General features: G+C 39.5%; 1 protein-coding gene across 2 annotated transcripts; it reads right to left on the reverse strand.

The window, feature by feature from the left end:
* Nucleotides 1–14,709: 14,709 nt before the first annotated feature.
* Nucleotides 14,710–19,568, reverse strand: LOC127772881 (LOB domain-containing protein 6-like). 2 transcript variants are annotated; one of them, XM_052298869.1, is made up of 4 exons: nt 19,187–19,568; nt 17,980–18,442; nt 17,427–17,877; nt 14,710–14,988 (listed from the first exon to the last, which is right to left on the reverse strand). In XM_052298869.1, exons 2-3 carry the CDS (start codon nt 18,415–18,417, stop codon nt 17,467–17,469), a joined length of 849 nt encoding a protein of 282 aa, XP_052154829.1. In that variant the 5' UTR covers nt 18,418–18,442; nt 19,187–19,568; the 3' UTR covers nt 14,710–14,988; nt 17,427–17,466. The 2 variants fall into 2 exon arrangements, with proteins under 2 accessions (XP_052154829.1, XP_052154828.1); XM_052298868.1 differs by having other exon boundaries at nt 17,980–18,450.
* Nucleotides 19,569–23,618: the final 4,050 nt, after the last annotated feature.

Raw genomic sequence — 23,618 nt, forward strand, 5'->3', positions numbered from 1 at the left:
TTGACTTCCACTAGCCTCCTCCTCCTGGTTCCCCTCTGCATCCCTCTCCACGTTCCCCTCCTGGTTCCCCTCCGCATCCCTCTCCACGTTGCCTTCCTCGTTCAAGTACTAGTTTGGATCCTCGTTCCCCTCTTCTTCGTTCTAGTACTGGCTGCTTCCCTCTGCGATTGTATCGTACAGTATATGTTCCTCATCGCGATCAGCCATATGTTCATACAAGAAATATTTTCTAAGTCTATAGGTCATCTTTGCTAATAATCTTATATTAAAACTCTAATAATCTTGTATTAAAACTCTAATAATCTTATATTAAAAATCTCAGCGTCTTATATAATTAGTCCTATATTAAAAATCTAATAATATTATATTAAAACTCTAACAATCACATATGCTTAGTCTAAGTGTCGTGTATTAGAACTCAAATAATCATATATGCTAAGTCTAAGTGTCGTATATTAAATCTAATAGTCTTATATTATTAGTCTATATTAAAAATCTAATAATGTTATATTAAAACTCTAACAATCATATATGCTAAGTCTAAGTGTCATATATTAGAACTCAAATAATCATATATGCTAAGTCTAATAATAATCTTATATTAAATCTCTAACAATCTCTAACACTCACATATATGCTAAGTCTAAAACTCTAATAATAATAATCTCTAAGACTCACATTTAGTAAGTCTAATAATCTAATAATCTTAATTATATTAAAAATCTAACAATCATATCTTTACATCACTTGCCTGCGCGAATTCCTTCGAGGGCTAGCTACCACTCCGGCTTGAGGGACGACGACGACGACGCCTTTTCTGCAACATACAAAAAAATGTATTAGTCCAAACGCAAAGTAACATATATTGTATTTCACGTAGTGTCGTATAAGGCAACCGTTCACGTTTCATTCACGTTCGTTCACGTTTCATTCACGTTTCGTTCACGTTCGTTCGCGTTTCATTCACGTTCGTTCACGTTTCGTTAACGTTCATTAACGTTTCATTCAAGTTCTATCACGTTTCTTTCATGTTTCGTTCACGTCCGTTCACGTTTTGTTCACGTTCGCGTTTCGTTCACGTTCGTGTTCTCGTTAAGTTCACGTGTTTCGTTCACGTCCGTTCGTTCGCGTTTCGTTCACTGACGGGGCAGCAGTGGTGGCAACGACGCGGCGGCGTGGCGGCGCGGCTGCGGCGTGGCGCGGCGGTGGCGTGGCGGCGCGGCGGCGGCGTGTCGCGGCGGTAGCGTGGTGTCGCGGCGGCGTGCCGAGGCGGGTGCGACGGCGTGGCAGCGGCGTCGGCGTCGTCGGCAGTGTCGGCACGACGTCGGCGGCGGCGGCGTGGCGTCGCGGCGGCGTGTCCTCGCGGCGGCATGGCGCGGCCCGGGGGCGTGGCTCGGCGGCGTGCCGAGGTGGGGGCGGCAACAAGGCGGAGGCGGCATGAGAGAGACAGAGAGAGAGATCGAGGTCGAGAGAGAGGGGGAGGCGGCGGCGGCTCTCACCCCAGAGATGCGGCGGCGGTGGAGGCGGCGACGACAACGACCGCGAGACGATGGCGAGATACGATGGCGGCGTCGGCGCGGGGATGCCCTAGACAGTGGCGGCGAAGGAGAAGCCAAGATCGGGGGAAAAAAAACTTCTAAGTGTTGGTGGAGAAGACGAGGGTGCGCATCGGGAATATATATACCCCTAAATCTTTAGTCCCGGTTGTTCACCAACCGGGACTAAGGATAAGATCTTTAGTCCCGGTTTTTCTTACGAACCGGGACTAAAGATATCTTTACTCCTGGTTGTTCTTACCAACCGGGACTAAAGATATTTTCCCGCTATTTCCAAATTCTTTTTAAACCCGGTTAGGGTTAAGAACAAGGACTACCGATAATAGCACTGAATATTGAATTTCATTACATATGTGTTTCTAAAATAGTAAATAATGCATTAAAATTATTTAAAGTCGAAAAAGTAATGACAATTACTTCGAAAAATTATTGTTGTCTGTAGTAAATTAAGTGCATAATACGTAATAAGCACATGAATGATTTTAACTTGATAAAAATTCTAATAATCATACATAATTAGCATATGCATGATATTAAATTGTTAAAAATTCTAATTAACATATGTAAATACCACATGCATGATTTAAAATTAATAAAAATTCTAATAATCATGTATAATTAGCATGTGCATGATTTAAAATTGTTAAAAATTCTAATAATCATACATAATTAACATATGCCATACAACAAATGATTTATATGGATATTCAATACATCCTCACTAATATTCAATACATCAACACAATAATTACGGCAATACATCGGCGGTGACGGTTGTCCGCACGTACTTTCTCCTCACTATTGTTCCTTCCTTGTGATCGCTACGTAAGTAAGGGGTGTCTTCATTTGATAGGAGGATGCTAGGGTCAATCGTCACCGTGAAAGGGGGTTGCCCATCCAACTGATCGTAATCCTCGTCAGTCTTGTCCTCTACTCTGATGATTTTTCTTTTGCCTGGGAGAACCACGTGGTGCTTCGGCTCGTCAAGCCATTTGCCCTTCTTTCCTTTGCTAGACATATCCTTCACATAAAAGACTTGCGTTACATCATTGGCAAGGACAAAAGGTTCGTCTGAGTATCTAACCTTTTTAAGGTCAACCGTTGTCATCCCACTGTCATTAATCGTTACGCCTCCACCAGTCAACCTAACCCATTGGCACCGGAACAGAGGGACCTTGAGAGGACCATAGTCAAGTTCCCATATGTCATCGATGGCACCGTAATACGTGTCAGTTGTTCCATCGTGTCCCATGGCATCGATACGAACAGCTGTTTTGGTTCGTGCTCTTCATGTCTTGGGCTCTCGTGTAGAATGTGTACCCATTGATCTCATATCCCTAGAATGCCGCGATCGAGCCAGATGGTCCCCTCGCTAGGAAGGCCGGTTGTTGGTTAATCGTCTTGTTACCCATGAGATGTTGTCGCAGCCACACGGGGAAAGTATCAATGTGATGCCGTGTAATCCATGCATCGGACTTACCGATGTTTCTGGCGCGAACTAGAGCCAAGTGCTCCTCGATGTAAGGAGCCACCAATGAAGATTGTTGCAGAACCGTGAAATGGGCTTTACGGAATAAATTGTTGTCTACCGTCATTATTGCTTTCCTTCCGAGAGTCCCCTTTCCCCGTAGTCTCCCTTCATGGCGTGATTTAGGTACCCCGATTGGGCGAAGGTCTTCAATAAATTCTACGCAGAATTTAATAACCTCCTCTATTCCATACCCCTTGGCGATGCCTCTGGACGAGCACGGTTACGAACATACTTCTTCAGAACGCCCATGTACCGCTCGAAAGAAAACATGTTGTGTAGGTACACAGGCCCGAGAATACCGATCTCTTTGACAAGGTGACAAAGCAGATGCGTCATTATATTGAAAAATGAAGGTGGAAATATCAACTCAAAGCTGACAAGACATTGCACCACATCATTCTGAAGGGCTTCTAATCTATCCGGATCAATGACCTTCTGCGAAATTGTGTTCATGAAAGCACATAGCTTTGTTATTGTTTCCCGGACATTATCTAGGAGGATACCCCTTATTATAACTGGTAGCAGTTGTGTCATCAACACGTGACAGTCATGAGACTTTAGGTTTGTGAACTTCTTCTCCTTCGTGCTTATTATTCGCTTTATATTAGTGGAGCATCCAGACGGTACCTTGATGCTCTCCAAGCATTCAAACATACTTTCCTTCTCTGCCTTGCTAAGAGTGTAGCTGGCTGGACTCAAGTAATGGCTGCCTTTCTCCTTTGGTTCCGGGTGAAGGTCGCCGCGTTATTCCATATGCTTCAGATCATTACGTGCTTCGAGTGTATCTTTCGACTTTCCATATACACCTAGGAAGCCAAGAAGGTTTACGCATAGGTTCTTAGTGAGGTGCATCACGTTGATTGCGTGGCGGACGTCCAAGAATTCCCAATAGGGTAACTCCCAAAATATGGAGTTTTTTTTCCACATCGCCACGTGACCATCTGCGCTCTCTATAGGCTGGCTGTCAGGCCCCTTTCCAAACACTACTTTAAGATCTTTCACCATAGCAAACACTGTTTTCCCGCTGCGATGTTTAGGCTTCTTACGGTGGTCTGCCTTATGTTTAAAGTGCTTGCCTTTCTTCCGTACTGTGTGGTTTGCAGCAAGAAATCAACGATGACCCATGTACACAACCTTCCTACAGTGCTTAAGATACGTACTTTCTGTTTCATCCATACAGTGAGTGCAAGCCTTGTACCCCTTGTTGGACTTCCCGGATAGGTTGCTAAGTGCAGGCCGATTGCTGATGGTTACGAACAGCAGCGCTCGTAGGTTAAACTCCTCATGTTTGTCCTCGTTCTACACGGGGACACCTTCCTTCTTCTACAACAGTTTAAGATCTTCGACCAGTGGTCTTAGGAACACATCGATGTCATTACCAGGTTGCTTGGGGCCTTGAATAATAATCGGCATCATTATGTACTTCCTCTTCATGCATAGCCAAGGGGGGAGATTGTAGATACACATCGTAATGGGCCAAGTGCTATGGCCGCTGCTCATCTCTCCAAAAGGATTCATGCTATCCGTACTTAAACCAAACCGTATGTTTCATGCGTCCTTTCCAAAGTCTTTAAATTTTCTGTCGATGTTTCGCCACTGCGAACCATCGACGGGGTGTCTCAGCATCCCGTCCTGTTGACGTTCTTCAGCGTGCCAACGCATCATTCTAGCATCCCCCTTGTTCCTGAACAAACGCCTTAGCCGTGGTATTATAGAGAAATACCACATCACCTTAGCAGGAATTCTCTTCTTCATTAGCTGTCCGTCAACCTCACCTGGATCATCTCGTCTAATCTTGTATCGTACTGCTTTACAAATAGGGCATGCTTCTAGGTTCTCGTACTCCTCACCGCGATAGAGAATACAATCATTCGGACATGCATGAATCTTCTGAACTTCCAGTCCTAGAGGGCAGACTATCTTCTTAGCCTCGTACGTTGTCTCGGGCAATTTATTTCCCTCCGGAAGAATGTTCTTGACGAGTTTCAATAAATCGCCAAATGCCTTGTCACTAACACCATTTTTTGCCTTCCATTGTAAGAACTCCAGAGTGGTATCCAACTTTTTGTGCCCCTGCTCGCAACCTGGGTACAACGACGTTTTGTGGTCCTCTAACATCTTGTCCAATTTATGGGCCCCCATTTCACTTTCGCAGTCCTCCTTGGCGTCCTGCAACATCTGACCAAGATCATCCGCAACGTCGTTATCATCAGCATCCCTGTCCTCCTCGCCCGTTTGATTTCCTTCAAATCTATCGTACTGAGCAGAATATTATCGTCTTCCACTTCATCTTCTTCCATTTCAACCCCTTGCTCTCCGTGGGATGTCCAACAATTATAGCTTGGCATGAACCCCGACTCAAACAAGTGGAAATAAAAAGTCCTGGATGCAGAATACTCCTTCTAATTCTTACACTTATTGCATGGACAACAAATAAAACCCTTATGCTTGTTAGCTTCGGCCACTCTCAAAAAATAATGCACGACGTCAATAAACTCTTTGGACCGCCAGTCAGCGTACATCCATTGCCGATCCATCTACATGAAATGATTTAAAAATCGTACATAAATAAATTTTCGTACAATAATGACAGTCAAACAATAATGATAAAATAATTAAAAACTCTTTCGACAAGCATACAATAATGACATATCATTACTCATACAATTAATAATTATAAAATAATCCAACAAACAATTCTTATTAACAATTTTTGAAGTTCTAAACTAATATTAATGTTGTACTTCTCTTAATTTTCAATTTAGTTTGTTTTCTATTTTTAAGATTAATTTTCATCATATTTTAAACTATGAGAATAAAATTCTTTTAAGTAAACAAACAAAATTTCTATATATTCTTCTTGCCCACACAAATAAATTTTCTCTCTCATCAACTTACAACAAAGTTTTGGAGACAAAAAAATGTGTGAAACATAGCTCCAAAAGTAATATAACAATAAAAAAATATTGGAGGATGAAGTTACTAACCTTTTAGACACCTCCGATTTGTATATAAATACTAAAAAAATTTCACAAGAAATTTTGGCATGACCTCTCCTCTTTCTTTGAGAAATTTTGAAGCTTACTCGGGCTGGAAGAGGAAGAAGACATATATAGGAGGACTAAAGATCGCAGGGATCTTTAGTCCCGGTTGGTAACACCAACTGGGACTAAAATTAGGATCTTTAGTCCCGATTGGTGTTGATCCCGGGGGGCCTGACAACGTCTGACATATTTAGAACCGGGACTAAAGATGATCGTTACCAACCGGGACTAAAGATCATATATGCCCGTTATAGCCACCAACCGAGACTAAAGATCATCTTTAATCCCGGTTTTAAATGGATCCGGAACTATTGTGGATTTCGGCCGACCGATTAAAAATGGTTTCTTCACCAGTGTCTGCCTTTCAATGCCATGGAGTACTCTATGAATCTGTCCGACTGTCCGCGTTGCACTTGAGAATTAATCCAAGAAATCCTGATTAATTACGGTGAGCATGCATGGGAGGTGATTTGCCGCACGTAGAATTCATTTACTGCTGACTGCCAGCCTGAAACTTGGGAACGCAACAGTAATTCATTGAGGCCATGTTTAGTTACAAATTTTTTCTTAAGTAAAATTCATCACCGGTCTCTAAATTTGTACCGTTGTGTCATGTCGGTCCCTAAACTCGCAAATCGAACGTTCAGGTTGTTCGACTGTGTGCGTTTAGAGACCTGAACGGTCGATTTGCGAGTTTAGTGACCGGGATGACACAGCGGTACAAGTTTAGGGACCGGATGATGGACTTTACTCTTTTTTTTCAAACTTTCAACTTTTGCATCACATCAAAACTTTCCTACACACGTAAACTTCTAACTTTTACGTCACATCGTTTTAATTTAAACCAAACTTTCAATTTTTGTGTGAACTAAACACAGTGTAAGGCCAGTAGCTGACAATAATGGATCGATCGATCCTGCAGTTAACAAGCAAGGAGTACTAAAATCCATGTGCTGCTGCTCCTGCTGTGTGGCGACAGTGCAGTCGCATGCTGATGCAGATGTATTATCTGCACCGTCAGATGATCGATTAGACTACTTCAGTCGCCAGAAACAGTGGCTAACAGTGGATGGCTAGCTAGGCTCGCTGCTGTGACCAAACTGCTGCGTGGTATACTATCTGCATTAATTATCTACAAGCCCTGGCGGCCGGTTACTACTGTCCATTTATATACTTGCTGCTCTTGTTATCGCTGATTAACTGGGAATAATGAATAATTTCAGGTGATTAACTGCCATAGAGTTCAGGAAGCTCCTGATCGATCGATGCCCAATTCCCAGTGCACATCCTACTACCAAAAAGGCTCCATGGCTCACTTTTCGTTTCCTTTTCCTTGTAGCCTTTTCTCCATGGCCAAATCCACCAAAAGGCTACAGACAGTAACACGTGGATCAAGTCAGGCACAAGTACATGCGTGACTTGAGTGTGTCTCACTGGCATCATTCATCGATCGACGATCGATCACGAATTCACGATCCACACGCTCGATCTGGCCCGTTTGCCGCTACGCTGCGCTTAGATTAGCGAGTTATAGTGTACATATCTAAACAGCTCTCTGCCTTAGAAAAAAATAATTTCTACAAATGAATCTGACAAACTATTTATCCTTAGAAATTTATTCTTTTTAAAACGGAGAGGATGTATAGGTCATGTTCTTTTCTCCAACAAGAGTTGGATTAAGATTAAGTTTTTTATGGCACGCTTTTCAAACTAATAAACGGTGCGTTTCGTGCAAAAATTTTCTATATGAAAATTGCTCTAAAATATCATATTAATCTATTTTTCAAGTTTGTTATAATTAAAACTCAATCAATCATATGTTAATATCACCTCGTTTTACGTAAAAAACTTAATCTTCATCTTCATTTTCAGGACAAAAGAACACCACCTATGTCTCTGAAGAAAGGCTAGTTGCGCATGGAGTAGCTAGTCAAGTACTTCCGTCCCAAAAAGAATCAATATAGGATAAGATGTGACCTATCCTAACATAATAAATCTGAGCAAGGTATTTGTCCTATTTTGTTGTCTTAGAATAGGTCACATTATATTCTAGTCTTTTTTTAATACGGAGGGAGTACAGTAGCAAGCAAGTGTTACACTGTTACACGATGACGATATATCCAAGGGTTAGTGCACGTATACATGCCTGATACCTCCCTGCAGTGGGGATGCAAGTGGGTAGTCCCGTAGTCCCGCTACCCGCATATAAAAACCCGCTTACTAGTTCATTTCTTACATGGTAGTATAAAATTTAGAAAAAAAAATAAACTAGAACTGAGATAAGCGGACTAAAAGACCCGCTTGCCCGCCCCACTTACATCCCTACCCTGCTGATGTATGAGTACATCTTCTTCTCCTTGTAGCCTTGTGCTCACCCTTCTTTCTCATTTCTGCGTGTGTGACAAGATGAGGAGATTTGACAGAGAGTTGACGCAATGAAAAGGCTGCATGAATGGGATATTGTTGGTAGGGGCCGGGCCGGGGTCTGGTGGTGCCTGTCTCCCCCTTCTTCCTGTCCAACACAAGTACTCCCTGCGAAAGGACGAGAGAAACAGCCGGTGTTGCAACACAATGCGCACACTGTTGTGCAGGAGAGCAAGCTCCAACGAGGAAACGGTCAAATATATATGTGCAAATGGGAATATGGGAATATCATCATTCATGGTGCAAAGCCTGGGTGACTCAGACCTCGTGCATGCATGCATCCATTGATCAGCGCGATTCGGCATACTCTTGCCTCTTGCCACTGTCTAATCAATGCACAATGCGCCTCTCAAACACATTTTTTTTTAGTACTGTCCTCTACGATCTGGACAGATTCATGCATGAAGGCTTAAAATTGTGCGTGTTTGGTCCAGGAAGTACATTTTCGTGTCTTTGAACTGTTCCATGTGACTACTGTCTCTGTCTCAAAATATAACAACTTTTAGCTATAAATCTGAACACACAGTTGTCTAGATTCATAGCTAAAAATACTTATATTTTGGTACGGAGGGAATAGTACTTTATGTGAGTACTCTCTTTCTTTTACCATTCATGTATAAACTTTAACAATTTGTCTTTTTTAAAGAGAAAATCTTATGAACTAATATTAAAAACATTATATTCACAGGTGTGTTCCACTCTAAGCTTTAGTCGTCTTTGGTTCGTCGTAAGCATTCCAGTTAAATATTGTTAAGACTTAAAGTTAAAATGGTGCTATTTGGAAATGGAGAAAGGATTTAAAAGATATATGATATAGATATTTTGATCAATATATCACAAAACTACATATTTAATAACGTGTATCACAAAACAATATATTTAACATCATATTTTTCCTAAAATTACATATTTCATGTAACATATATCAGAAAACTATAGATTTAAACATCAGTTTTATGACAAAACTATAACTTTTATAATCTCAGTATGATATAGATATAAACTCTAAAATATATAGTTCTTTGATAACTTTATCACTAAATCTATAGTTATGTGATACAATACCTTAAATTTGTAGTTTTGTGATAAATTTGGCATCAAATGTATAGTTATGTGATACAAATATTTAAATCTGTAGCTTTATAATAGTTTGGAAATTTACTGTAAAATATACTACTACATCCATCCCAAAATAAGTTCATTTTCTCGTCCTACATATATCAATACAAAACCTAAAAGACTATATTATCCCCCATTTTATCAAATCTCAACACAATTATTCATCTATTTATCTACTCCCGATATATTTATACTATACTTTTACAAATTCCAAAGTAATGATTACTTAAAGTTAAACTTATTTTGGATAAATAGAAAGGACTAAAAATTAATTTATTATAGGAGGGAAGAAGTAGAAGGATTGCTCCCAGGAGCACCTTTTATCTTCTATAATTAACTCCATACTTTGTATTTGAGTAAAGTTCACAAAGCTAAATGTACTTTGATCAAACTATCACAAAACTATATATTTACAAAGGTGTATCACAAAACTATAGATTTATTATCAAATTACAGATTTAAGGTAGAAGATCACCAAACTACGTTTACAAATAAAATTATCACAAAACTACATGTTTTGTATCATATCATGTTAAATACAAAACTACAACATTTATAACTCTAACATAAAGTAATGGTGGGGATTTAAACTGTAAAATATATAGTTTCATGATGACTATAGTATTAAATCTATAGTTTTATGATAGTTGGTCCCAAATCTATAATTTTCCGATAAATCTTGTGTTAAATTTATATAGTTTTGTGATACATCTTAAATATATACTCCCTCCATCTCAAAATATAAGTGATTTTAGGTGGATGTGACATATCCTAGGACTATGAATCTGGCAAGCTTCCTGTCTAGATTCATAGGGGGTGTTTGGATCCAGGGACTAAACTTTAGTCCCTATCACATCGGATATTTGCACACTAATTTGTAGTACTAAACATATACTACTTACAAAACTAATTACATAATTAAGAGCTAATTCGTGAGACAATTTTTTAAGCCTAATTAATCCATAATTAGCACATATTTACTATAGCATAACATAGGCTAATTATGGATTAATTAGGCTCAATAGATTCGTCTCGCAAATTAGTCCAAGGTTATGAAATGGGTTTTGTCATTAGTCTACATTTAATACTTTTAATCAGTATCAAACATCCAATTTGACAGAGACTGAAAAATTTTAATCCTATCCAAACAGTTCCCATAGCCTTAGGATATGTCACATTCATCTAAAATATCTTATATTTTAAGAGAGGGTAGTAATTTTAAGATGATTTGAAATTTACTCTTCCTATTTTGTATAGAGCTGGCTCTCCAGTCACGACATATCCAGATGGCTTGCCCGCGCACGAGCTCCGATGCACACGTCGTATAAAATTAAGGCGGCGTGAATTTCACTCATCTATCATAACCCTGTCAAATCACAGCCGTACCTGCGCTCTCCTGATTTGACGCAACGTGGGTATGTGCAGGCCCTCGAGATGGGCGCCTCATCAGCGCCGAGCTGCGAATTCGTACGTGCGATCGAGGAGTGGAGATGGATGAAATATGATGGTGCATCTTGTCCTCCTCACGCCTTCAGGTTAAAACTCTCAAAAAAAAATATTTACCCCTTCGTCCAAAAAAAAAAAAAGACTTAGACTGTGTTAAGTTCACACCAAAATTAAAAATTTGGTTAAAATTGAGACGATGTGACGGAAAAGTTGAAAGTTTATGTATGTAGGAAAATTTTGATGTGATGAAAAAGTTGAAAGTTTGAAGAATTATTTTGGGACTAAACACGGCGTAATCCTAGTTACTTCCTCCTTCCCGAAAAAATATGGACAACTATCCTTTATCCAGATTCATCTTCTTACGAAGGGTCACATCCCCTCCTATGACGGATGGAGTACGAACCAGATTTATGGTTTGTCCTTTTTGGGAGTAGTAGTATATTGCTATTATGGGTATACTTAGTACATTCATACATACTCAAGATGGATTTCCACCTCTCTTGAAAATATTTTATCATTTATTGTGTGTTGTATAATCATCGAAAAGTTTAAATAAAATTATTAACATATATTAATATAAAATATAACACTCCACAAGTATGTAGAACTAAATTCAATTTTTACAAGACAAAAAAGAACAAATTAAACTAAAAAAGTTAAGGTGCAGTTATATTTTTTTATAATTTGTAAAAGTTAAATTTGAAATTGCATATAGCATATATTTATGAAGTGATATATATTCCATATTAGTAGTATATTTTATCGATTTTCTTTTTAAAATATTTTATAACTATTTAGATAACTGGTAAGAAACGAGCTAGGATATTCTCTCGAGTATCGAAAACACTTTCAGGAATATATACAGGGGATATAGCGTTGTCGAGGCATTGAGGCAACTCTGTGACAGCCGACCAAACATCATCGTAGCGAGTGTCTGACACTGACGCGCTCTCAGGTTTATTTCAGCCTGATCAGCTGATATTGATAGTCGTGGAATTAACTCACTAGTGGGTCTACTTATGCAATTCACATTTACTGAATGCATGATATATGCACAGTGAAAGTATTACTCCCTCCGTTCTATTTTAAGTGTAATTATAGGTCTCTATTTCTAACGTTTGATTTATCATCTTATTTGAAATTCTTTTATATTAGTTTTTTATTAGATAATAAAACTGAATAGTACTTTGTGCGTGACTTATTTTAAAAAAATTCTTACATTTTTTTCAAATATGTTATGACAAACATCGAACACGGAAATCCAAAACTGCACTTAAAACTCATGCACTCGATCAAATTATGGATAAACGACAGTGATTAGATACACACAACAGTACTCTCTTTGTCCATAATAATATTCATAATATCATTGTTGGTTATGGACTATGGACAAACAGAAGGAGTTAAACAGTGAGATACTACCATGGGCACACACATGCTTAGTGGTACTGTTAGCTCGTACTCATAGGAGTAGTCAGCTAGAGAGACAAGAAAGGGATAGGATAAAGCTAGGTGCTTTTGTTTGGTATGAGACCATGAATGCAGGGAGGAGGTATGTATATCTAGCTAGCATTGAATATCATGTCCTGCACAAGCACAACGATATATCGGCATTTTCTGGGAGAGACCTGCTCAACCTCACCTGCCTTCATTCAAGGCTCTTCTTCCTGCCCTTCAATTCCTCACTCCCTCTTTCTCTTGTTTTGTCTTCTGTCACCCTCTGCAAAATGCCTTCTGCCTCCTCAAAAGAAAATGATGAAAAGCTACTCCTACTTCTTCAGAGTATAGACTCTCACAGAGAGAGAGAGAGAGAGAGAGAGAGAGAGATCTAGAGAGATCAGAGAGATGTGTGCAATGCAAACGTTGGTAAGCTAGCTAGCTGTATGTTGCGCGTGCATGCACTGTAGTCGTATAAGTATTATGATCACTGCTACCTCCTTCGTCCCGTATTAAATTTATTTTTAGCTCTCTCCATTTATCCTAAAAAAAATTATTTCGAGAGTAATCATTGTATCAAGATTGTATTGAGAGTACGTAGATAAAGTTTAGTCAGTATTAAACATAGACTAGTGGTGGTGTTTGAATCCAGGGACTAAACTTTAGTTCCCGTCACATCGGATGTTTTGACACTAATTTGAAGTATTAAATATAGACTATTTATAAAACTAATTACGTACATAACTGAGAGTCAATTTGCGAGATAATTTTTTAAGCCTAATTAATCCATAATTAGCACATGTTTACTGTAGCATCACATAGGCTAATCATGGATTAATTAGTTCAGGGTTACGGAATGTGTTTTATCATTAGTCTACGTTTAATACTTCTAATTGGTATCCAAACATCTGATGTGACAGGGACTAAAAATTAGTCCCATCCAAAAAGGCCCTAATCAATCAATTCATCGTGATTCTCCGAAGTTATAAAAAAAAAACATTTCTGCGAGTACTCCCTCCATCCCATTAAAGTACATACATTATATTCTATGTCCAACTGTAATCGTCATCTTATTTGAACTTTTTTATGATTAGTATTTTTATTATTAGATGATAAAATATAAATAGTACTTTATGCGTGACTTATGTTTTTATAAAAAAATTAAATAAGATGAAAGATTAAAATTAGACATAGAAACTTATAGTTGCGCTTAAAATGGGACGGAGGGAGTACATACCAATCTACAGTTCTACACACTGACCTGTATAAAGAGAATCGGTCGAATTGAACTTTACATTGCTCTGGTGCAGTGGTGCATGCATGCCACACACTACAACTTGCCCAATTGCCCTAGCTAGGCTCTTGTAGGAGCATGCTTGAGCTGCTGCAGTGCCTGTCGTGTGTTCATATCAGTGCTGTATATATGCATGCATGCGCACACACCTACTAGCTCTGGTACAAGCAAAGTGCATATATGGACCATGGAGTATGCAGATGGAAGAATTATGTGTGTGCTTGTTTAGCTCTGCCTCTAGATCAACTTCTTTTCTTTCTTTTTTTTTTTGCAGAAAGTCAATAGCCATGTACAGTACTCAGGATTTATATATCTCCATGGATGCAAAGCTATAGCTAGCTGCATATTAGTATATATAAATAATTCATCGTGTGAGTAATGAGCATGTACCTTTCGTGTGAGTAAAATTTTAGTAGTAAATTAATGTACCCAATGTATTTAGATTTGCTCGGGCTCAACTCCGTAAATGTAAACCATTGGTCTGTTTGGATCCGAAGGGCTATTTAATAGCCATCCAGAATCTTGTTATTTAGGAGTATTAAACGTAGATTATTGACAAAACCCATTCCATAACCCTAGGCTATTTTGCGAGACGAATCTAACGAGGTATATTAATCCATGATTTGCTACAGTAATGCTACAGTAATCATCCACTAATCATGGATTAATATACCTCGTTAGATTCGTCTCGCAAAATAGCCTAGGGATTATGGAATGGGTTTTGTCAGTAATCTACGTTTAATACTCCTAAATAGCAAGATTCCAAAGATATATTTAATAGCCCAAAGGATCCAAACAGGTCCCATGTATGAATGCATGCAGGGTGTATATATATATGTTGAAAAATTAAGTCAGGGACTAGCTTGAAAACAGTCTAAATCACAATCAAATGCAGCAAGCCACACTAATTAATTAAAGATAGTACATATATATATGGTGGTTCGTCTCTGTGAACGGAGAAAAAAAGAGATAAACATGAACAAATGAAACAAGCAGTATTTGCTAATGTAACAACACATTTTCTTCTGCATGTAAAGTGGTGGTAAACAAGCCCTCCTAGCTAAGGGTCTTTAGGATATTAATAGTAATTCACCAGTTTAGTCTTCAGCTCTTGGTTATTCTCCTCAATTCATTTACCTGGGATATATATAAGTGCCAGAAAGTTACATTAATAGGGTGTCAGAAAAATGGAGAAAAATGATCACTAATTAATTAAACTGCTTCATCAGTTGTTCTATTGAAGAATTAATGCTACCTATACTGAAAAAATATATATGCCCCTATATATTTACGTGTACTGGAGTAGCATCCATGAAGAATAAATCAATTAATTATCATACTGTTCGCAAAATGTAGAAGTTGACTGATGCGCACGACTATTAAAATTTACTCCTCGGGTCATAAATATTTTTTTAGCGCATTATTTGATCAAACTTTCAAAAATTCTGACTATCAACAATTCCTCAAATGCTTACTTTTAAGAAAATAGTATTAATTGTATGTTTGTCTAAAAATGTACTATCATAGTACCATAAGCTTATAAAATTTTATAACCTTGTTATAATATATAAATTAATGGTTGGAACTCTTAAGTTGTATAAAATTTTGCCATATGTAAACGTCAAATATTTATGACTGGAAAAGTACTATTTTGTACGTCACTAGATCCATATTACTACTAGTTTAATTAATTCAAGTGTTTAATTAATTGATGTTCCACAGTACATGAAGATAACCAAAAAAAATAAGATAGAGAGAGAAGTCTTGTGACCAGCAGGCCGACCATGACCAGCCGTACGTTGGCTCATGCGTACGCACGCGTGCATATTATAATGTACGCTGGCGCATATATATGCCGTACGACGTTGGAGTATCATTTTTTATCAATTCAAGCCTTGTTTAGTTGGGAAAAAAAATTTGGTTTGGTCGTTATATCGGATATACGCGATACATATTTGAAGTATTAAATGTAGTCTAATAACAAAATAAATTATAGATTCCGTCAAGAAACTGCGAGATGAATTTATTAAACCTAATTAATACGTCATTAACAAATATTTACTGTAGCACTACATTGTCAAATCATGACGCAATTAGGCTTAAAAGATTCGTCTCGCAATTTACACGCAAACTGTGCAATTAGATTTTTTATTTTGTCCACATTTAATTCTATATGCGTGTGTCCAAACATTCGATGTGATAGGTGAAAAGTTTTTGTTTTGGAACTAAACAAGGCCTCTAAGTAGTGCAGCTCTGTACGTAGGAGCCAATTCTTTTTTAAAAAAAAATGTTCCAATATACACTTCTGTATCTTCAGTTTTATTTTATATTTTTTTCTTTGTGCTACACAGGCTTCAGCTGGAACTTGCACGGCATGGCATGAAATACCGAGTAGTCTACACATATCAGAATTTAAGTAGTAATTTTGTCCAGCTTGCAGAGTAGTACTATAAGAATATGCCCTTATTACACGCAATGTTCCAAATTAAAATCCCCTTTGTTCCAAAAATTATTACACTGCTTATAGGTAAATATTTTGATTATACTCCAAAGATGAGTTTGAATTTTAGATTTTGATTTTAGGATTAATTTTAATATAACAATCTGCGCAGTGGATCAGATGATCCAATTAGGCAGGTTCAATTCTTTACACGTGCAAAATTTAATCTGAATTCTGAAAAGACAGAACGAAAAGCACATGCCTGTCATAAGTGAAGTACGTTTTCAGATACTGTTCAAACATATGATTTGTAGTGGCTTGTTCCTAATCATGCTGTACTGTCTACTACCTCCATCCCAAAATGTAACTATTTCTAGCACAGTATTTTGTCCTAAAATGAAGCTATTTTTCTACCTACCTTCTCCTCTCAACCAATCACAACCATTCTTTTTCACCTACTTTCTCTTTTCAACCAATCACACACCTTCTTCAATCATTCTCATCTACTTTCTTACTACCCGTGCCAACCTCAAAAATACTTATATTTTGGGACGGAGAAAGTATCTCTGTAATGAGACACATTATCCACCAATTAAAAAGATCCGTAGTCAGGCCTGCCAGGGCTTGCTTCTCTACACGTACTTCGATCCAAATTAAGAGAGGAATCATCTGTAGGACGGGGATGGTCGATTTTTTATACTGGTTTTTATACTGTACCAAAATAAACCTGAAAACTAATTGCAAGAGATGTGTAGTGTAGATGGGTTCACAACTTCACATACTATATATATGTCTTAATTAATTTATACTTATGTATATCCTACCTAGGACATTCAAACAATGCCAATGTAATTTCTTCACTGTAGGGAATTAATTGTACCGATATTGAATGGCATGCATGCAATGCATCACATAGTTTAGTAGCAGTCTAGCTCTCAACTTTCACATAGCTAACTTGATTTTATTAGCATTTCATTAACCATTCACATATATTCAATGACAAACATATATAGATGAATGAGATTGAGAGAGGATTGAAGAATCTATGCATGCATATATAATCCCAGAATTAAGAAAACCTAATGCACGCATAATTTGGATTAAGCAAAAATTAAGCTGAATTAATAGAACTAACCTGCCCAATGCAAAGATCGAAGCTGAACAGGCCGCCGCGGCTACTGCGCGGCGGTGGGCCGGTCGCCGCCGCCGGCGGTGCCGGGCTTGAGGAACTTCCCGCCGCCGAGCGGCCCGAGCCCGGACATCGGCCCGCCGGCGCCGCCCATGGCGGACGAGTACCCGAACTCGTAGCCGCCGCCGCCGCTCACGTTCACGGCGCCGCCGAGCCTCGCCACCGCGCTCTCGCCGTCGTAGCTCCTGGCCAGCATCTGCACGGCGGAGAACTGGTGGTGGTCGTTCACGAACCCACCGCCCGCCCCCCCGCCGACGCCGATCGCCGCCGCCGCCACGCCGCCGCCGCTGATGAAGTTCTGCGTGCAGTTCGGCTGCACCGCGCTCCCGATGAAGTGATCCGCCATCGCCGCCGCCGCCGCCGCCTGCCCGTTCGACGACGACACCGCCACCGCCGCCTGCACACAGATCACAAACACCACACGATCAGATCAAGCTACACATAATAAACACTAGCTAGCTAGCTATATATAATTGATTGATTGATTGTGATTTGTGACCTGGTACTTGGAGAGCTCGAAGCGGGCGCGGGAGAGGTCTTGCTGGAGCTGGCGGAGCTGGTGCTGGAGGACGGAGATGACGCCGACGCAGCCGTAGACGGGGTCGCGGAGGCGCATGTCGGCCTCGTACGCCAGCGAGTTCACCGCGTCCTCCCGCTGGTAAGGGTGGAGCTCGTTCAGCAGCTTGGTCACGTTGCTCGCGCCGAACACCCGGTGCACGTGCACGAACTTCTGCGGGTTGTCCGGCGGGAAGTAGGGCGCGAACACGCAGTCCGGCTGGCACTTGCGCCGCAGGAACTTGCACGCCGCGCACGGCGACCCCGTCCCGCCGCCGCCGCCGCCGCCGCCGGAGCTCGCGCCCACCGCCGGCGACGAGGAGACGGTGATCACCGAGCCGGACGACAGCGGCAACGACGACGCCGACGACGAGGCCGCCATCGATCGATCGATCCGGCTTCTGATCCTGGAGCACTACACGAGATCCAGAATTTCAAGAATTACCGGAGAGAGAAGCCGGAGAGTCGGTGAGGGTTTTTGCATTTATGGCAAATTTGGTGTAGCTAGGAAATCGAAGAAACTTACAAGGAAATGAATCATAATTTTTTTATGTTCCTGCTAATCCGTTTTTACACAGGCATGGATCATCAAGATTATTATTATTAATCTGTTTATTACTCCTCTACGTACAAAAAAAAGGAAGCAAATCACCCTAAAAAAATATATAACCGCAATTTTCTTCAAAGCAACAAGAAAAAAAATAAATTTATGTTCGTCATCAAATTCCAAATGTCCCAGATATTTATTTATTCCCTTTCTTGTTTGCAAGAGTGATGGTTTGGGTTCTCAAGAGACATAGCGAGGTTGCGTACATGTGTTCATCTTCAATTAATTTCTTACTCCACTAATTGAAGATGACCCAACCGACTGTAAACATTCCTGTTTCTTGGATCAGTACTCTTCCACAAACGCTTAGACTTAATTAGCTGATTAATAACATTATAAATCAAGAACACCAAGATCGAAGCAAGCTTGAAATCAAACATTAAGAGGGAAAGAGGACGATAAAGAACAAGAAGAAGAAAACGGAAGAAACAAAACAAGTTAAGAAAAGCCATTGGATCCAACTGCGAGAGGGAGAGAGAGGTAGCTAGCTAGCTAGTACGGCGAGGAGGCCAAAGTACACGCACGCACGCACGCACGCACGCACCCTTTCCGTGGGACGACGAAGCTTTTCTGCGCACTTCGTGCCGCTGCCGGCCGCAACGCCGCGCGCGCCTCCGCCTTCTCCGGCCTCTCGCCTTCCTCTCTCTCTCTCTCTCTCTCTCTCTCTCTCTCTCTCTCTCTCTCTCTTCTTGCTGCGTCGGCGACCTCCTCTCTCCCCTCTTTTCCTAGCTCCTATATTTAGCTTAGCTGCTGCGGGCTTGTTAGTTGAATGAATCTCTAGTTTTTTTTTTCTCTTCTTCCCTTTCTTTTGTTTGTTTCTTTTTTCCTCTCCTCCCTCCCTCTCTAGCTACCTAGTTGGTTCTGGTTGGATGGTTGTTTTAGAGAGAGAATGGAGTATGAAAGTGACGACCAAAAGATGGTGAGGTGTGTGGTATATGTTGAGAGGGATGGGGGGAGAATATGGGGATGGAGTGTCAAAAACAAATCATTATCCGTCTTCATTATTGGATGGCGGGCGGGTTATAATTGAGGGAAGAATGAAGGGGATTCTGGTTTCAGTGGTTCGAGGAACGTGCACTCCTGGAAAACCGATCTTTACTCGGTCGGCCAAAAACCCAAATCTCTCGGTGTCTTTAGTACCGGTTTGTAAGCCCAACGGCTCGTTAGGATCTTTCATAAGCCCAATTGCTGTGATCTTTTATTGCATTTTGGTTTAGAATTGATGATATGTTCTTTTTCGTTTTAATTTGTAAAGTTAGCACAAAGAAATTCAAAGATGTACTCTCTAGCTGTCACAAAAACATGTAGTAGATGTGTCCTTTATGTGTAAAAATACTTTCCCAGTTTTGGACATACAAGTCAAACTTTCAAGATCTTCTACATGTGTAGATTGGATAAAATGTACATAGTTAGGAAAAACAATAAGAGAATGGAAGAGGGATGTAGTCACGTGGGACAAGGAGAAGGTGCAAGGCCCGTGCTTAGGGTTGCAAAATAGAAGAGGTAACTTAAACTCATATTTCTTTCCCTTTTTTCAGCTCTACAAGAAATTTTTCACAATCACCTACCGCTTGCTTAAGTCATGTACAACACGCATAAGTACAACCCATAGTAATGATAACTCAACAAAAATCTATGCTTGAGGAGACATAAAAGAGAGGTAGGGGTGTCCTCTCTCTACTGAGGGATTGTAAATTGTACGAGAATTAAGAAGCATTATGATGGAAACAAGGTTATTTTTTTTATAAACCTGGACGATTGCTCGCGCCGACAATGTAGCTTCGAACAGACGAATCAAGCTCCGATTAAGTTTGGAGCTGCTAGATCAGCGACTAGCAAGATTAACAACTATAGGTTCATAGCCTGCTGTGGTCGATGGCAAGAGATATGGTGGCTAGTAATGTCAAGGGTGTCGGGTCTAGGAGACAATGAGGCGGGGGTGTGAATACCAAGAGGTCAAAGTGATCTCATAGCAACCAAGGTCAGTAGCTACAAATCCAACAACAAACAGTGTTAAGGGCACCAGATCTAGGTAGGGGCCAATGAGGTTAATTAGGTTGTGGTTGTTGGCTAGCAAGGTTGGCGTTTACCTAGATCATTGGCTATCGAGGTTGGCGCAAGACTAACAACAATCTCGGTTATGAGATCCAAAGTGCAAGTGCGCCTAACGAACTTGGTGATGCGAAACTGGCTTAAATCCTACAACGATCCCAATGTGGTGGTGGCGGTCTGGTGGCATGTGGGGATAATATTATAAGGGTTAGTTCCTATAGACTTAATAGTTGTATGAGAGGCTTCATAAGTGTGCTATCTATTGATGACATGGTAAACACTGTTAAGCATGCCTTTTGTAGATTAATTGCAGGTTCCAAGTGTGAAAGTAGGGACTCTCATTGCAGTCCGTTGCCCTCATTGCAATTATGATCGTACAATGATTTTTCTATTTGTGTGGGGATGCTTTTTTTTTTTGTAAATTAAGGATTTTGCATGTTAAAACTGTATCTCCAATGATAATTCTACCTTTGACGAGTGAATCTTAACAGTTATATTGTTAGCATTTAATTAAGTAGATGTTTCCCTCTCACTCAAGAAAATATAGAAGTTCTCTTGGTAAATACTCCTACGAGATATCTGATATCTCAACTCTATGATTTATATGTAAGAATTTCATAGGCTGAATTATTAATTATAGCTTTTCTATAATATTTTTTAAGTTATTTACTCATTTCTGTAATTCAAAAAATAAATTTTGCTTTACGCAGTTACGACACATTACCATGAACAATAACACTATATGCTACTATATGTAGCACCACTTTTCATGGTGGTATGCAAAATTTAGTAGCATTAATTGGTCGTCCACTTTTGCTGACACTTTCCAAAAATACTTATATTTAGAGATAAGTTTTCATATGGTTTATTTTTATTTCATTACAAATATATCATGAGAAAAGGTATTTTGTGCATCCCCTTTGATTGATTATTATAAGAAATACATAAAAAACCTCACCCCTCAAATGATGAGTATGCCTTAACATTATTCGAAAGTAAATACTGAATTAGTTAATTGGCTTTTTTTCAATAATATCAACTTCAATATTAATATATCATCCTGGACCACATTGATTTTATTTAAATCTGTGGAAATAGATGTGCAAAGATGCTACCAAGATGGAGTATCGAACAGTTCTAGCCCAACAGCAGACACTGCACTACACACAACTCCTTCCTCTCTTATTTAACACCAAAATAAGAACCCTAGCTAGCTTTCTCTTCATATCTCACCCCAACATTCATGCAAATAGAAAGTCACCAGCGCAAAATACATTGTGTCATTAATGCATGTAGCAAGAATATACATGATTGATGATGCCCCCCTCTCTGTCCTTTTCTCACCACTGCTCAGCCATATAACATTCAATACCATGATGGTCACAACTCATGTTGCGTGGCCACTCTCATCATGACAAGGTAAAACTTTAACCCTCAGTACTTTCTAATTATTTAGAAACAAAATGAAATGTGCGTCGTTGAATAGTATATACTCTCACCAATATTTGAGCTCTAACTAACTTGCATAATATAGGGGAAATTGAATTTGATTAATACAAATGAGCTGCAACTTCTAGTTTGTTTTCTTTATTATTTGTTGAATTAATCTAGATACATTTGTATGCTTATATAGATCTCTCTTTTTTTTCATATCAGCGAGGATTTAAAACAAAGTATATTTTTTAAGTTAGTTTAGAACATTATTTGTTTCACAAAAGAAGAGAATAAGACATAAATTTAAGTTATTGGATATTGATACAGGCTGAGTTCGATTCAGCGGGGATGGCTTAGCATTTCCCTGGAACACAAAGTGAGAAGATCCATTACGTGTGATTAATTGATTATTAAGTCATATAAACTTAACTAGTAGGTATATTTGACTTTTTATAAGATTTTTCTATATATATTTTAAAAAAAGAGCATACCTTTGATAGTTTAGAAAGCGTGCTTACGTAAAACAAGATATTTTATAGCTAAATCAAGAAGCTAAAACAAACTTAGGCCCTGTTTGGGGGAGCTTGTCCCAGCTGCAGCTTTTTCCAAAAGCTGCTTCTGCTAGAAGCTGCCTCAAACAGTCCACAGCTTCTGAGAATACGTAGTTACAGATTCTGAAAAATGAACTAAGAAGCCAGAAGCTGGAGAAGCTGAGTTTCAGAGCTTTTCCAGATTCTCAGAAACTGGCTACCAAACAGCTGTTTCTTAGAATCTAAAGCTCCTCCAAACAGACCCTTAGTCTTAATGTTGAGAACAGAGATTAATACATAATGGAATATAATATAATCTATTTATGCATATATTTTATAAGTTGCAGCGTTATAAAACCAGTGTTTGCACATGTTAGAAATTTATTCCTTTTTACGGTTGAGAGAAGTCCCGGGCATATCTGTTAGAAACTCTTATACGTACATCTACCTGCAGACAGAATAGAGTAGCAACAAAAAAAATGAAATTAATTTCATGGTGTGCAAGTGTGCAATGCATGCTGATCTAGATCGACTCTCACACATGTCACAGCGCAAACTTCCACGCCATGCCATTTTTAGCATCATCAGCTGATGACACACATGCTCTCACGCATATTATTATCCTGTGTTTAAGACAAGCAAGCTGGTTCTCCTGGCCAAATTCATTGTACTATCTTTCAAGTTAATTGAATGGCTCCCCTGCAGAGGCACGCAGGATGCAGTATTTGCAGCGCAGTAGCAAAGTGAATTTCATTTCCTCCATGTTGTACACAGCTGCAGCTTGCGCCGGCCAGTACTTTATCCTCCCCGCGCGCTCTGACAGCGTAGGCAGGCACACGCACATTGTCTGCCAAACCCGATCACCTCGGCAATAAATCCTCCGCCGATTTCGCACATGGCGAGAATGACAGCGCGTACGTTAAACTTTCATCATCCGCCCGAGAATTTTTCATCAATCAA

This window comes from Oryza glaberrima, chromosome 5 (genome assembly GCF_000147395.1).
Source record: "Oryza glaberrima chromosome 5, OglaRS2, whole genome shotgun sequence".
Taxonomy (NCBI): Eukaryota; Viridiplantae; Streptophyta; class Magnoliopsida; order Poales; family Poaceae; genus Oryza; species Oryza glaberrima.